Below are 15,980 nucleotides of genomic sequence, written 5' to 3'. Positions count from 1 at the left end.
TCACTCAAATGTGCGTAAGTACAAATACGTGTACCCAGTCACTAGCTGTAACGCATAGGTACATTGAGTGGCGGTAGGTCGTAGACGAATAAGCATGGTTGCATGCGATATCGCATCACCCCAAGCGGATGTAAGAAGATTGGTGCGCATTACCAATGTTCGGACTACCATCGTAGTCGTTTCCACGAGACCAATTGGGTGTGTACATGGGAATGTGATGTACGTCCAACATCAAACCCATTGCAATATACATCGAAAGTCTTTCGATGTAAATTCTCTAGCATAGTCAAATCCAATTGACTGAATAGGATGATTCGGGGAGTGAGCCCGTTGTCACATGATATGTGCTAGGAGTGTAGCATAAGTAGCATATATAGGTGGACAATGGCACAACACGTGACCAGCGTGTTTGCGTGTCAACCAACATCATGAAATATTTAAGCGTCCGCAAGTTGGTTGAATCAATCCACAAGATCCCTACGGATTCTTTGTAAGAACAGAATGAGTATTGTCATATTCTTTGCATAGGACGGTCTCAGTCCTAATTTCCCTAAGGAACAGGCTTAGTAAAATGAGCGAGAGGCCTTAGAAGCAACCAATGAGGATTTTGGTTTGGCCTAAGCGTCTGTAGCGCTATTAGAAGCAAAATGTGTGACTACATCTCCCATCATGGCGTGAGAGCCATGGAAATTAGCATGTATGGCGTCATGGCCACAAGGAGGAACAACCATGGCGTTATGCCCATGGTTGGCGCCTTTTATGGCGGCATCTTGCTTCATGTTGCTCAAAAGAAATGATGTCCATGTGAAGTCTTTTGTAGACGGATCATCATATCATGACTAGGATGATCTATCCTGTCGTGACAAAACCAATATGTGTCTAAATCCAAGAGATCTTCTCTCATAAGTTTATTGGATTTAATAGCTCGAATAGTGACATAAAGTCCACTAGAGAGACACATAAACTTCTCTAAGATGCGTCTTTGTTCGCAATCATTAGAGGTAATGCAAAGGAACTCATTTCCGTTCTCTACATGCATTTTCGAATGGAATTCGTTGGCTATTCATAGGGTACTATTTGTCCTAAGAGCGTAGAGAGTTTCTGTGACAACTGTAATCAAGGTGCCATTTGGCAAGTGGAACTTGGGCTATTCCATGTCCTTGAATTAATATTGATGGCTCAGCCATCGTAGTCACAAAGTCATATGCTCAGAATCAAAATTAAGTCATAATGAAAAGAACTCGAAATTTTATTCATAAGCCAACGGAGTACATCATTGTTTCTATGATCAAAGAAAATCTAATCCAATAAAAAGTAATATGGCAATCGCTTACATCTCTTGGAAAATAAAGACTTAAACAGAATTGGCGATCTATTGATCCCAGCCAGATTTGTAGTTTTCAACCCTTCACTCTAGATCATCGTCTTGATCTTCTTGTTCCACATAGTGAGCTTCTCTTACTTCACAATGTGCTTTGTAGGCGGTGACAATTTCTTCACGAGCTCTACAAATGTGTGCCCAATGCTCGGACACTCCACATCGAGAACATACATCTCATTGCTCGAACTCCATTGATTGAGGCGCTTTGAAAGCGTCACTTAGATGGCTCTTAGTGTTGGTGGCGCCACCAACATGGCCAGAGGCATTGCCTCCCTCTCCCTTTCCACTTTTACCTCTTCGGTTCCGTGTTCGCCTATTTTGGCGGTTACCTTCCCAAGTAGAGCTATTATATGTATCAGAATGTCCAGAAGTATACCTAAGATTAGGGTTTTGCTCTTAGCGCCCTCTCTTAGAGGTGCGACTATAATTGGATTCCGGAATATGCTCTGTTTCCATGGATCTCGAATTATAGTTCTTCACAAGGATATTGTCAAGCTTTTCAGCGACATTCATAGCTCCAATGAGTTCATGAAACCTTGTGATCCGTCTTGCATTTACATCGATTCAATAGTTCTTAGCTACCATCAATGCAGAGACGGGGAAGGTAGAGAGAGTCTTCTCAATCAACATCGCATCTGTGATCTCTTTACCACAGAATTCCATCAAGGATTTAATGCGAAGTGCTTCCAAGTTATAGTCAAGAACTGACTTGAAATCACAGAAGCGGAGGCTATGCCATCTCACTTCTAGGTCAGGAAGCAAGGAGTCACGGACGTTGCCAAATCTTTCTTCGAGTGAGACCCACAGCCTTCTGGGGTCTTCTTCATTCATATACTCGTACTGGAGCGAATCATCCATATGACGAGTCATTAGGATGATGGCTTTCGCCTTATTAGCCTCTAAGGCTACTCTATTTGCTTCCAAAGCTTGAGCTTGCTCAACAGTTATCACGTCCTGGCTAGGCTCGAGAATCATATCCAAGATTCCTACAGCCTTGAGATGCTGGCGGATATCACGAACCCACCTGTGATATCCAGAGCCAGTTGTTCCCAATGGAGCAAAGTCCAATTTGTTCAGGTTACTCATCCTGAAAGAGAACAAGAAATTAGGGTAAGTTTCGGAGCGTAAAATGTTACCACGAAAGCATATGAAATTTCTGAGAGTAGTTGCCCCCAAGAAATTAGGAATTTCCGAGCGTAGTCGCTTCCAAGAAATTCAATTCCAAGAGATATTGGATTAGATCGAAACAATGATGTAAGTGGTCGATCATAAATTCTCTACAAACTCTAAGTTTGGAGATCTCAACAAGCTCTAAGCTTGGAGTGAGCACGAACCCCCACAGTTCGGCTTAATTTGGTCTCCCCTATAATGAAGAAAAGAGGGGGGGTAGGAGAAGGGATTTTGGAAGTCCCCGAAAAAGAAGAGAAATTTAATTTAAAGACTCTAAAAAAAGGGGAACGTTTAATAAAAAATACCTTAAAAATGGCCGGAAAAAAATGTCGCCCTAAAAGTGCTGTAGCTGCCGGAAAAGTACTGTAGCAGACCGGAAAAAGTGACCGGAAAAGTCGTCGGAAAAAGTTGACCGGCGTTGACCATTGACCACCGACTGCTGACGTGGCAGTGGGTCCCTGTTGATGACATGGCAGTGGGTCCCTATTGATGACGTGGCAGTGGGTCCTCCTGCTGACGTGGAAGTGGGCATGCGTCAGTGGGCTTGGGCTTGGGCTTCTAGGCTTCCTTTTCCTTTTTTTTTCTTTTCTTTTCTTTTCTGCCGGTTTTCTGCAGGATATTTAGTCGGCCGGTTCACGCACTTTTTGGCCGGTTTTCTCACTTTTTCTTCCAGTTCCAGTATTGTTGACTGGAGAGGCTTCTGCTACCAAAATTTGGTGGAAATCGGAGGTCCGGAAGATGGTGAACCGGTGGAATATTTGCTGCTAGTTGTATAGAGCTTCCGGTGGCCGGTTCGGTGGTTTTCCGGCCGGTTCTTGAGGTGGGGCTGCCGGTTCTGGACTCCTGGGATAGAGTTCTTCAAGGTGTGAGGTGGAGGAAAGAAAGGCTTCAAGGTTTTGTATTCGGATTCAAGGTTTTTAGCTTCTTGAATCAGGGTTTGACTATTTATTTCACGGTTAGGGCTTCGTGCTGATAACGTGTTGTAGAGAAACTGAATTTGAGAGGAATTTGCTGTGTATTCTCATTGATAATAGGGGCCTCTTTATATAGAGGATTACAATGCATAGAATCTCAATCATACAAGGAAAGTAATTCTACATTGATTAGGATTCTAGATCCTTCTAATTAAATCCTATTACCACTAGGTCAAGTAACCTAGAGTTTGGGCTAAACACAAATTAGGTTTTCCTTCAACAAGAATGTATTTATAAAACTAGAGTAAATTAAGAGAAGTTTTAAATGCACACCCCTAATTACTTAATGCACACCCCTAATTACTTAATACACACTCCATACTTAATACACCACTCATTTAATTTCTCATTCTAATAATTTACTAAATACACAACCCAAAGTACCTAAAATACCCTTAATCTCAAAAATCATGAAATATGCTACTTTTTGACTATATTAAGGTTACTATTTAATATGATTAGTATATTCTAGTATATTGATCTTTATTACTTGTGTTAGTTATTGAGAAATCCATAAAGATTTATTATTGTTCATTTTAAACAGATGCATGTAAATAGGCTTTGTGTTATTTGAGCTCTCATCCACCAAACATCATGTTAATCAAGTATAAAATTATGAGTTGAACATTCAACCAAAACTATACCAATAGTTTCTCTATAGTGGCGGAACTAAATAGTTGTCATTAGAGGGGCCAAACAAATTAACAATTACAAAGTTTTTTCATCTGTGATGTTTTATATTAGAAAATAAATTGATTAATCATAACTCTTAGAACAAAAAAGGAAATTAACTAAAAAATGGGAGTAAAGCGATATGTTTTAAAAATATTTAATACCATTGATTTTGAAATTCTAAATATTATGGTCTCTAACCTCATCTAATTACAATTTATTTAAGGAAAAATTAAATTAGATAGTTTCTAACTTTATTCTTGTATTAAATTGGGAGGCCATGCATAGAAATTTGTTATGTTTATCTAACTATTTATACATAAATAGAATAATATAAGGAAAATATGACTATTTTTTTCTTCTTCTAATGCATAGATGTCTGCTTTGGTCATTTAACCTACCTATAAAATCTAATTTGAAATATAAAATAATAGGGATGTGTATTAAGTGATTAGGGGTGTGTATTTAAAATTTCTCGTAAATTAAATCTAGAAGTATACTACTATCGTACCGCGTACATAAATAGCTAGTGTATTGTGTATCCGTACCTAAATGACCCACAATGTAGGAAACCACTACGTTTGATAATATGCTTGAAATTGTTAGGCAAGTCAAATTGTGCATATGCAGAAAGCTTCTTCTGCTAGGTTGATCCCATTATATATCTCAAGCAGCCAAGCTCAAAGCTCATAAGCTTCCATTCCAAAAATTATTAAGAAAATAGTGATTTCTTTGAAGCTTTACCAACAAGTCTCAATTGTTAAGGCTGTAATCAATTCTGTGAAATTTTTTGAGGGATGTACTAGTGTTGTGTGCTCTACGTGATGACCATTTTTCACGATCCTATGGGTAAGTCATTATTGTACTATTAGCTGAAATACATAATAGTGAACTTTTTCAACTCAAAAAATTATGTGAAAAATTTAGTCTGAGGATAGTTAATAGCTAGCTAGCTAGGAATATTGAAGAATTAACACAAGATTATGCACCTAACTCTACATCTTTGTTTTTTTGAAAGGGGCTGGTGCGGCTGCCCTCAAGCTTTAATTAATGAAACTGCAGAATACAAGGGGGGGGGGGACATAGAGCCTAAAACCCAAATTACAATAAGCATCGGAAGAACATTATGAAATAATACCAGAAGTCTCCTCAAAATCTTTGTATCCTTGTAAGCACCAATTAGCAAAGAGTGTACGAATGATTACTCCATTTGTTTTGACAAAGTGGTGACATATCAGAAAGATAACTCTATCACGAAGAATCATCATTACAAATAGAGCAGCTTTCCCACTATGTTTCCACACGGAAACAAATCCAGTGACACTTTGTTTCATCCTGCCACTAGGAGGATGCGACCATTTGACCAAACAAACAGCTCGCCCCTCGCTAGGCCAGCCAAGGCACACTGAGTGTGCATACAGGGACAAAGCCCACGTCGCCTTACCCAAAAATAGGAGGGACTTATTTCTGGCATATAGCCACGTCTTACTAAAATTAAATAAATATAAAATAAAACATAAAAGTAATATGGGACAAGGGTCAGAGCCTAGGCCCAACCTTCACCCAGCCCAATCCAAGAATGAAGGCTGCAGGTGCAGCACCACGTCCATCTGCACGGCGCTCTTGTCCTCCCACCACCGGCCGCAACACCCAGATTGGAGAACTCCCACCCTTGGCCGCAGCACCCAGATCGGAAACACCCGTCTCTCCCAGCCACCCTCCTCCACAGATGATCACCTAAACATCCCAACCAGTTTGGAAAATTCCGACCCGATTTGGGGATCTCAGAACCTGATATTGTCTCCACACCTTTGTTCCCACTAGACGGCCAAGTCTCCTGCCGACCCTACTCCGATCCTAGATGAAGCGACACAAGCGCTGCCGAGATTCCACCTAACCACCAATTCCTGTCCCCGACAAGGCCACCACCCAATCTAGACAGCGAAGCCAACCCCATGCCGCCTGCACTCCAACTAGGCTGGCCACAAAGCCACCAACATCCGGACATGAGGTCCACTCTGGCCCGTCTGAATACGCCACCCAAAGGGTGTGCCGTCGGATTGGGCATGCACTTTTGACGGGAAGGTTTTGAGAGAAAAGTTTTTTCTTCTCCTAGGTTTTGACACCTCTCCATCTTAATTCTAGCAGGACAGAGGAAAATTAAATTATGTGGAAAATTTAGTCGGAGGATAGCTAATAGCTAGCTAGCTAGGAATATTGAAGAATAAATACAAAATTATGCACCTAACTCTCCATCTTAATTACAGCAGGACAAAGGTGGTGTGCTTTGGACGATGATGATGTTTAGTTCGTTCAAAACCATGATAAAGAAACATGTAAGGTCCTCCTTGCAAACAATGGGGAGGATCATCTTTGGCTAGGCTGTCTAGGGTCTTCTATTATTCTTAGGGTATAGGGTCTTCTATTATTTTTGAAATAAGTCTATTATCTTTGCCTAGGCTGTCTAGGGTCTTCTATTATTTTTTTTTGAAATAAGTCTAGGGTCTTCTATATTTATAAAGAGATTTATTTTTTTATGCAGCAGGTTGCAAAGAGAGTTAAAGTTATTTATAGAAAAAACTCTATTTACTTGTGATAAACTATTTGGCAACTATCATTTGGTATTTTGGTTAGCCAACTGGAACTATGGACTCTCTCTTAGTGCCCTTCATGCTTTTAACTTTGATTTTCATGGTTTAGGTTGTTTTAGGGGTGCTTATTTGTAATTTTATATTCCTTATCGAAAAAAAAAATATCATTTAGTTTAAGGGTTTAATGGATAAGATATTTCTCTCTAACAAAATATTAATAGAGATTTCAAGTTTGAATCTCTCATTTCCCCTTGATCAATTTTGTTTTTAACGAAATCAATTTTGAAACAAGTTGATTATTCATTTTGTAAAAATATGTGCAGTATATATTCGGTGGTTTAAAAAATTATCAAAGTTTTTTTCTCAATGTAACCAAATGTAGGGGTTTCTAAAAAAAAAAAAGAAAAAAAAAAGCCTAATGTAGGGGAATCAGAGCCCATCTAGGCCCAAGCTTAAATGGGCCTGGTTCACAAGCATAGTCCTTTCTCTGTACTTCTATAGTAACCCAACCCAAAAGAAAACACAAAACATCATTATATGTAAATTGATAAGCACATCTCAAGAGAAAACACAATAGTTTCTAGACCATTAGATGAAAGAGAAGAAGAATGGAAGGGGATGCTGATTTGCGCTGAGCACCTTTCATCCCCTAAGTTGAACGAAAAAATTTAACGAAAATATGAAACAAAATAATTGCTGTAAATCCCGAGTAATCTGATTTTGGACCATTGATTATTACCTTTTACATTGTAACTTCTTTTCACTACGTTGTGAAAATTCTCTTGGGCCTGTTAAGATCCGAAAACACCACAATACATGAGAAATTTTGAAAAATGACCAAGTTTTGGTCATCAATTTGATTTATAGCCTTATTTTGTAAAATAGTTGAAATATAACCAAATGATAGTATAAAATGTCTTTATTACCCTTCATGAAAGATAAACAAAGTAATGGAAGCTGATTATTTTTCTCTCCCCTCTCCATATTCATCTTATGCATGCATGTATAATTGCAAACATGTGGCACACCACTATCTTGAGAAAGACAAAGTGTGCAGAAGACATGGAAACCAAGTGCAAACTGCTCATGCCGGCACAACGGCCAAACTAATGGTTGCTCTATTAATTGTCTGCTGTGGATAATTGTGCTTATGGTCTGGGGTTGGTCTTAACAACCTCTTCCTTATCTTTTCTATCATTCTTGCTTCTATTCTATAACGACAACCAATTTCTCGTATAATCAAAACCTGTTTAATCTTACTGATTTGAAACACAATCAAAGCTGTGTGTTCAAGGTATGTACATCAATGATCTCTTTGTTTTTCTTTTAAAGAAGTGGATTATATTCTCTTTGAATACCTACAAGATCTTCTGAGTTCTATCTTCTAAGTTTCTGTAATCCTCTATTTACATTGTTGCATGCTTACATCTCGTTCTGCAGTACTATCATGGTCACTTTCTTTCTTCTTTTTTTTTTTTTTTTCTTTAGATAATGAATCGGTTCTTGCATCTCTTTTTTTTTTGCAGTACTATCATACATTTTTTGTTTCTTTCTTTCTTCTTCTTTTTTTTTTCCAGATAATGAATCGGTTTTTTTTTTCTTCAGATAATGACTCAAAGTCCAATTGCATTGAGTTCCCCGAATGAGCCAAGAGTAGAAATAGAAACTGAGCAACCTACAAATGCTAACTTTGCTCCATCATCTTCTTATCGTACCAAGAAAAGGCGTACAAAAGACTATGAGAATGTTGCATTTGTGCACACCAATGAAGATATTCTGGTAGGTCAGTTATACCCGAGTAAGAAAGCCTTGAAACTACATTTGGGTATGCTTGCAATAAGAAAGAATTACGAGTTCAAAGTGAACAGATCTACTAGTGATCGGTTTGAAGTTAGGTGTGTGGATCCTAACTGTAAGTGGCGACTCCGTGCAATAAAGCTACAAGACTTGGCATATTTTGAAGTGAGAAAGTTTCATAATGAACATTCTTGTTCGCTGGATATTATTCATCGTGACCATCGACAAGCAAGCAGCTCCCTAATTGGTCAATTTGTCAAGTCAAAGTTTGAGGGAGGAACCTCGCGTATATACAGACCTAGAGATATCATTGATGATGCGCGTGTCCAACTTGGAGTTAATATGGGCTATAATAAAGCTTGGAGGGCAAGAGAGGCAGCATTAGAAATTGCAAGGGGATCACCAGAGGAATCATTTGCTATACTTCCAACATATTGTGCTATGTTAGAGCGCAAAAATCAAGGTACAATAACACACATAGAAACTGATGAACAAAATCACTTTCTATACTTTTTCATGGCAATTGGAGCCTCAATTAGAGGATTTCATGATTGTATGAGGCCTGTGATTGCCATAGATGGTACATTTTTGAAAGGAAAGTACTTTGGAACCATGTTTGTGGCTGCATGTCAAGATGGAGAGAATCAAATATATCCTTTGGCATTTGGGGTGGTAGACTCAGAAAATGATGCCTCATGGTCATGGTTTTTGACAAAATTGAGAGGGGCCATTGGAGTTGTAGAAAACTTGGTTTTTATATCTGATCGACATGGAAGCATAGCCAAAGCAGTGGATAATGTTTTTCCTGAAGCACATCATGGAGCCTGCATCTTTCATATAGCTAACAACCTGCAATCAAAGTTTGGCAAAAAAATGAAGATCCTTAAGTTATATTACACAGCAGCAAAGAAGTACCAAGTATCTGAGTTCAAGACATTGATGGATGACCTTCGCAAAATAAAAGATGGAGAAGTTTGTAGATATCTTGAAGACATTGGGTGTCATAAGTGGGCACGAGCTCATTTTATGGGGTACAGATACAACATGATGACATCCAACATAGCCGAATCTATGAACTCGAAGCTTAAAGATGCTAGAAAACTACCAGTTACCACTTTAGTGGATCACCTAAGAGAGGTGCTTCAACAATGGTTTGTTGAACGGCGTGATGCAGCAAGCTCCCTTAATACGTACTTAACTAAATGGGCAGAAGACAAAGTCCGCAAAAACAATAACAGTGGTTCACATATGCGGGTACGTATTCTGAAAATTAGTGTCATAATATTTGTAGTTTTTATACTATATTATTTGATTTTCAATTAGGAAACATGCTTAACTTTGGTTTCATTATATATCAGGTGTCTCCAATTGATCTCTATGCATTTCAAATATATGATCAAAGTCAAACATTTACAGTGGACTTAAATAACATGACTTGTACATGCCGAGAGTTTGATCTTGATCAACTTCCTTGTGCACATGCAACTGCTGCCTGTAGAACTAAAGGAATGTCAGTGTATAGCATGTGCTCCCAATTTTACACAGCCAATGCACTTATGTCAGCGTATGCAGAGCCTATTTAGCCAATTGGAAATAAAAGTGAGTGGGATGTGCCTGAAGATGTGCAGAACAAAATTGTTTTACCACCTATACGACAAGTAGTACCTGGAAGACGTAAGACCGTACGAATTCCATCTGTAGGAGAAGATGCAATTAGAAAAAAGTGTACAAGATGCGGTTGCCAAAATCCAATTCCACTTGTTTGATGGAATGCGATCTTTCTATTAATGTAGTGTTTTAAATTACAACATTTTAATTCTTAGCAAGAAAGTTTTAGTACTATAATTTTTTTCTATATGCTGCATTTTACTTCTTCACCAAACTTTACATTAAGAAGCCATCTATTTTTTGATCTGGAAAATTCATCAAAGAAAGACAAAAGCCACAAAGAACAACAAATGAAGAACAAGAAAAAAAATACATAAAGAATAAACTAAAACCAAATGACAAAAGCCTTCCAAACATCCTAATCTTGAGGGCGAGTGAGCTCATCACTTTGAAGAATAGCATAGAGAAATATAGCAGATTGGTTTGTGCAGGTGAATAACATTGCAGCTAGCCAAGAACAACCATCAGTTTGGCCGTTGTCCCCTGCATGGGCACCTGCACTTGGTTTCTTACAAGAATGTCTTCTGCACCTTTTGTCTTTCTTAAGATAGTCGTGTGCCCCATGTTTGAAGCTATACATGCATGCATCAGATGAATATGGAGAGGGGGAGAAAGAATAATCAACTTCCATTACTTTGTTTGTCTTTTATGAAGGGTTAATATAGACATTTTATACTAACATTTGGTTATATTTCAACTCTTTTACAAAACAAGGCTATAAATCAAATTGGTGACCAAAACTTGGTCATTTTTCAAAATTTCTCACAATACATTACGAAGCCCAAATCAGCATCAGCCCAATAACACATCAACCTAGCCCACTACTCGCTTTATATAAAACCCTCTAAACCCACGAACCCCTCTCATAGTGTTAGGGTTTCATTTTTTCAGTGAAGCTAAAGAGAGAGCCGCCGTTGCAGAACCTCACCCACACAGCGCAATGGGTACCTCCCAATCTCACTCTTTCTCTTCGATTTCGTTCTTTACTGTATACCCATTTTCAATTTCTGATCTTGGTTCTTGTTGTTTGAATCTGTAACAGCCAGAATCAAGGTACACGAGCTGAGGCAGAAGTCGAAGGCCGATCTTTTGGCCCAGCTCAAGGATCTCAAGGCGGAGCTGGCCCTCCTCCGCGTCGCCAAGGTCACCGGTGGAGCACCCAACAAGCTCTCCAAGATGTAAGAGCGAACCCAAGAACCCTAAATTTGTTTGTTTTTGTTTTCGGTTTCTGTTGTGAATCAAAGATGTGTTCTTTTTTCTCTGGGTGGGTTTTGCAGTAAGGTTGTGAGGCTTGGGATTGCTCAGGTGTTGACAGTGATCTCGCAGAAGCAGAAGGCTGCGTTGAGGGAGGTGTACAAGAACAAGAAGCTCTTGCCTCTTGATCTTCGTCCCAAGAAGACCAGGGCCATTCGCCGAAAGCTCACCAAGCACCAGGTACTCTCTTTTGTTTAGTTGCTCTTTGTTTATGTGCTCCGATTTGAAATGATTAAACTTTCTGTGTATAGTTATTAAGAAACTGGTGTGCCCGGTTCATTGTCTCTCTAGTTGGTTTAGCTGTGTTTGTGTTGGTTTTTGTAGGGTGAGGAGTGATTCTAATCTAAGCTTTTTAAGTGAAAAACGGGATGATTTGATATTTATGTAGTAATATGTAATGGAAAAGTACAACGATTTTGTATTGTTTAGGTGAAACTCTTGCCATAATGAACTGGTTTGCTTATATTTGATTACAGAATAGTGTTTGATCAAGTGGATTTTAAGAAGAATTAATGTACTCGAGTTTACAGTCTGTGTTGATTTGGTTGTGGTAATATCGTTGTGCAGGCATCTTTGAAGACTGAACGTGAGAAGAAGAGGGAGATGTACTACCCCTTGAGGAAGTTTGCCATCAAGGCATAGAGTGTTGGTTTGCTTAAGTTAGAAAATCTATCTTCTGTAATAGAAACTTCTGGTCACAAGTTTTGATTTTGAATTAATATGTTGAACATGAGATTTTGGTGTTTAATTTGACTTCTCTAGGTTGGGTATCACCCGAACCGATTATGTGTTCTTCTCCGGTGCAATGGTAGTTTAAATTTCTTTTAGATTTCTATTAATGCCTTTGGGTTTATCCTTTGATTCTTCTGGTTGAATACAACATCTATTAATGCCCAATCTATATTCTCTATTTTGGTTGTATATATTGGTTATATTTAGCTTTTATTATATGGTTTGGTTGAGCTGCTTGGTTTATTACCTTGGTCCATTGGTCTGGACCCGAATGAGGTCTATTATGGAGTATAAATGATTCAATATGAAGGAAATCTGAAGTTTGCTCAAGTCTTCAATAATTACCTGAACTTAGTCTTGTGTAAATGATTAGTTGTCAATGGATTTGGATTTCTACTATGAGCTCTAGACCCTGCCTGTAGGTATTTGTTTAATGACTTAATCGCAGTTTGATGTTTGATGTGTGCACATTTTCTACCTTACTTTAATTTCATCTGCAACTTACTGTTATATGAACCAAGGTCAATTGATGTCTGGTGACGGGAATGAGTGAGTGAGTGAACCGCCAGCCGTAAAGGAGAAAAATGAGTTGGGATCTGTCTGCCTTTGCCACCTTTTTAGGTTCAATTTCATTAGTCACCGTTTCTATCCATATATGGCTCTACTAGTGACTTGTGTGGAGATCTTCTCCACATTACAGGCATGCTCACAGCCCCACATTCTTTGATTTTATGCTTTCCCTGATTTGGCCTCTAAATGTCTGGTGAATGCTGGCTAGCAAAGAATTCTAGCTTCAAAACTCATGCTACCAGTTCATATACTCTTCATTAGTTCTGGTCATTAGTAGTACTCTGTCTTCAATTTCATCTGTATTATTACCCTACTTTGTTATAAAATACCACAAATTTGGAAGCAACTTCTTATCTCAGCATCATTGCTTGTGTTGTGTGAACCTGATGCTTGCCTGTTTGATCCGAGTTTGTGCTGTACTTTGCCATTTCAAAGATTATTTTTTGTAAAATCGATGACTACAAATTCAAGCTTCTGAGCTTGTATTTGGACAGCCTGGTTCAAACAACTTTACAACTAGTGTTGCTGTCTGTCTGTCTGTCTATTTGTTTCTAAATCTCGGTGCATGAGACTGATAATTTAGTGAATGACTATTAACTTCAACCAATTGGGTTCTTTCAGACAAGGTATTTAACCCTCCTTGTTTTTGGTTCACATGAGGCTTCCATATGCACTAGGCAGTAGTGAGGACACATGGTAGCTAGTATCATAAGTCAGGCTAACATCTTCCTTCACTCACGTAGTCACTTGTGGCCTTATTCTGCCGATGAAGAGCAAACAAATACTCGGATAACTGAAATGGGGGAGAATCTATCTCCAGGACCTCCTACACAATTTTTTGTTTTTAATATTCTATGAAACAGTTTCAAAAGCTTAAGCTGTTAGGAAATGGACTAAAAATGTATATCAAACTGAACACCGCGTTTTTTAAAGTAAAAATTATATGTATACTCATCGGCGTGGCGTCAGATTCATACTTGACATTTTCCCAATCTCCTCTTTCGCTAGTGTTGCAATTGCGCATGTTCAAAACATTTTCTAAATGCACAGGGCCACATATTGGTTTAATTAAGAACGAACTTATCACAACAATGAAGCACACATTTGTAGCTATATTGCTTTTCTGTCAAACAACATTTCAGCAATCAGTTCGATTTTTTTTTTTTATGGAACAATCAGTTTGAATTGTATACACAGTATTCAAAGCCGCAAGTCCCGCTGCGAATCCAGAACGCCAGAACATATTTCGCGCAGGTTCAAAACATGTTCTCGATGCACACCGCCACAATAATGAAGCACACATTTCTAGCTATATTGCTTTTTTGTCAATCATTTTGAAGTGTACACACAGATTGCGCATGCATGTATTAAAAGCCGCGAGTCCTGCTGGAAATCCAGAACACCAGAACTTATTTGGTATATATTAAAAAAATCTATCACGTATTTTAATATTTGAATTTGGGATTTGTTATGATGACTCTAAGCCTCCAACTATTATTGAATTCTTCAGAGTACAAACAGCTTGACTCATTCACAGTCTTACAGTTAGAGCATGTAGCCCTTGAAATCAAACATTACCTAACTCACATTCACATCCACATCCACATCTCAAATGTCATCATAACCCTCTTCCATACAAGCACAAGTTATAGGTCCTCTGGTGTTCTGTTGACTTTTTCTTAGATCAAGATCGATTTTATTAGTTTTGTTTTGTGCTTTGTCTGTGTCCACCGTACCTTTTTAATCAAGACAAAATAAACAACACCATTGCGATAACTTATGACGGTCTGAAAGCTTAAGTTTTGTATTTTTATAGAGCTTCGTTCAACAACTACTTTGTTCAATAGATCGACTAGCTAGTGTCCTCGATCTGTCTCTACGAGTTGGCTTCGATCTCCTGACTTAGACAGTTACATGAATCGTATTATATTGTACTTCTGATCAAGATTTGAACTGATCTCTTGCGACTTAATGTTACAGTACGTTGATTGCAGGGTCGACCAGAACGTACTGTCTCTTTCTCTCGATCCCCTGCTCTACAAGTTTACCTGAAACAAGAAGCTAGCTAGGTAAACACATAAACATAATTACATAAATTTGTTCCTAATTGATACGTGTAAGTTCCCAACTTTGGTAGCTACTTGCCCACTTCCCGGAATTGGAAGATATTGAAGGCGCTCCCCCGTGCTGGAGTTTTTGTTCAGCCTGTTAAGAAACTCGATGTCTTTATTTTTGTTGTCCTTAAATGGTATGCTTGTCAAATGCTTGAATTTTCAGGGGTAAGTATGTGCACTGTGCAAGAAATAGTGCGGGAACAAAAGTAGCGCAAAAGATTAAGGTGTATCCAAGTTGTTCGATAAATTGCTTAAAAGACTAAGACAAAAGTAACTAATCGAGAAATTGTTGGTCTTAAAATGAGAAATGTGTAGACTTAGCTTGAACAATTATTATTTTTCAAGTACTCCCTCTTTTTGTAGGTATGAAAACTTAGAAAATTTCACATGTTCAAACCAATCCTCTAGATGCACACCCCCAATTATTGGTTATACGGGTATTCGATCAGATGTTTGACAAACCAGTGCTTAGCTTTTCATCTAGTAATAAGTACTACTATATCTTACATTTTTGATAAGTCTATCGACCTATGTACAAATTGAGAACTTATCAAAATAATGCAATATGCATGCATCCTTTTTTATTTAAAATTATCTTATGTCAGAATATCAATATTGTTAAAACATGATTTTTAGGACTTGTTTCAAGTGATGAAGTAAATTTTTTTTTCTTTTTAAAAATAAAAATAAAAAAAATCCTAAATTCCTAAATAAAAAAAAAAACATTCGAGAATTTTGAGACCCATCAAGTGGCGCACATTCTAAAAAGTATGCTTCATTAATTGTGAGATTATGCCATGAGAATTTCAAAAAGCAAGAGCTTTGACATGGTTATTGGTTTAACACTTTTGGAGATGCTATGTGAGCAATCGTGGTCTGCAGAAACATGTTAGACCTTGTCAACAACTTTTTTTACTAAATTTCTTCTATGTCATTAATACATAATTTTTAGGAGCTTCTCTAATTAAAGGACCTCAAAAATTTTGACCCAATTATTTTAATTTTTTTGTTTTGGGTTTTTCAACTTCAGAAAATCGTAAAAAAAAAAAAAAAAAAA

The 15,980-nt window shown here is 38.0% G+C and overlaps 2 protein-coding genes across 2 annotated transcripts; both read left to right on the top strand.

Annotated features, from left to right (window-relative positions):
* Positions 1 to 8,396: 8,396 nt before the first annotated feature.
* On the top strand, positions 8,397 to 10,168 carry LOC112170290. Its single transcript, XM_024307530.1, has 2 exons — positions 8,397 to 9,839; positions 9,944 to 10,168. Exons 1-2 carry the CDS (start codon positions 8,397 to 8,399, stop codon positions 10,166 to 10,168), a joined length of 1,668 nt encoding a protein of 555 aa, XP_024163298.1.
* An 870-nt stretch (positions 10,169 to 11,038) lies between these two features.
* LOC112197535 (60S ribosomal protein L35) lies at positions 11,039 to 12,342 on the top strand. The gene is made up of 4 exons (XM_024338265.2): positions 11,039 to 11,197; positions 11,296 to 11,431; positions 11,531 to 11,687; positions 12,075 to 12,342. The coding sequence occupies exons 1-4, from the start codon at positions 11,194 to 11,196 to the stop codon at positions 12,147 to 12,149; spliced, it is 372 nt and encodes a 123-aa protein (XP_024194033.1). The 5' UTR covers positions 11,039 to 11,193; the 3' UTR covers positions 12,150 to 12,342.
* Positions 12,343 to 15,980: the final 3,638 nt, after the last annotated feature.

This window comes from Rosa chinensis, chromosome 1 (assembly GCF_002994745.2).
Source record: "Rosa chinensis cultivar Old Blush chromosome 1, RchiOBHm-V2, whole genome shotgun sequence".
Classification (NCBI taxonomy): Eukaryota; Viridiplantae; Streptophyta; class Magnoliopsida; order Rosales; family Rosaceae; genus Rosa; species Rosa chinensis.
The sequence above is the reverse complement of the archived record's forward strand: the minus strand, read 5'-3'. Positions and strand labels throughout refer to the sequence as shown.

Bases quoted from the DNA above. Each gene is read 5' to 3' on its own strand.
- LOC112170290 (XM_024307530.1), top strand. From the start codon at position 8,397: ATGACTCAAAGTCCAATTGCATTGAGTTCCCCGAATGAGCCAAGAGTA. The intron at 9,840-9,943 runs GTACGTATTCTG...ATTATATATCAG, and splicing joins ACAGTGGTTCACATATGCGG to GTGTCTCCAATTGATCTCTA.
- LOC112197535 (XM_024338265.2), top strand. The intron at 11,432-11,530 runs GTAAGAGCGAAC...TGGGTTTTGCAG, and splicing joins CCCAACAAGCTCTCCAAGAT to TAAGGTTGTGAGGCTTGGGA. The intron at 11,688-12,074 runs GTACTCTCTTTT...ATCGTTGTGCAG, and splicing joins GAAAGCTCACCAAGCACCAG to GCATCTTTGAAGACTGAACG.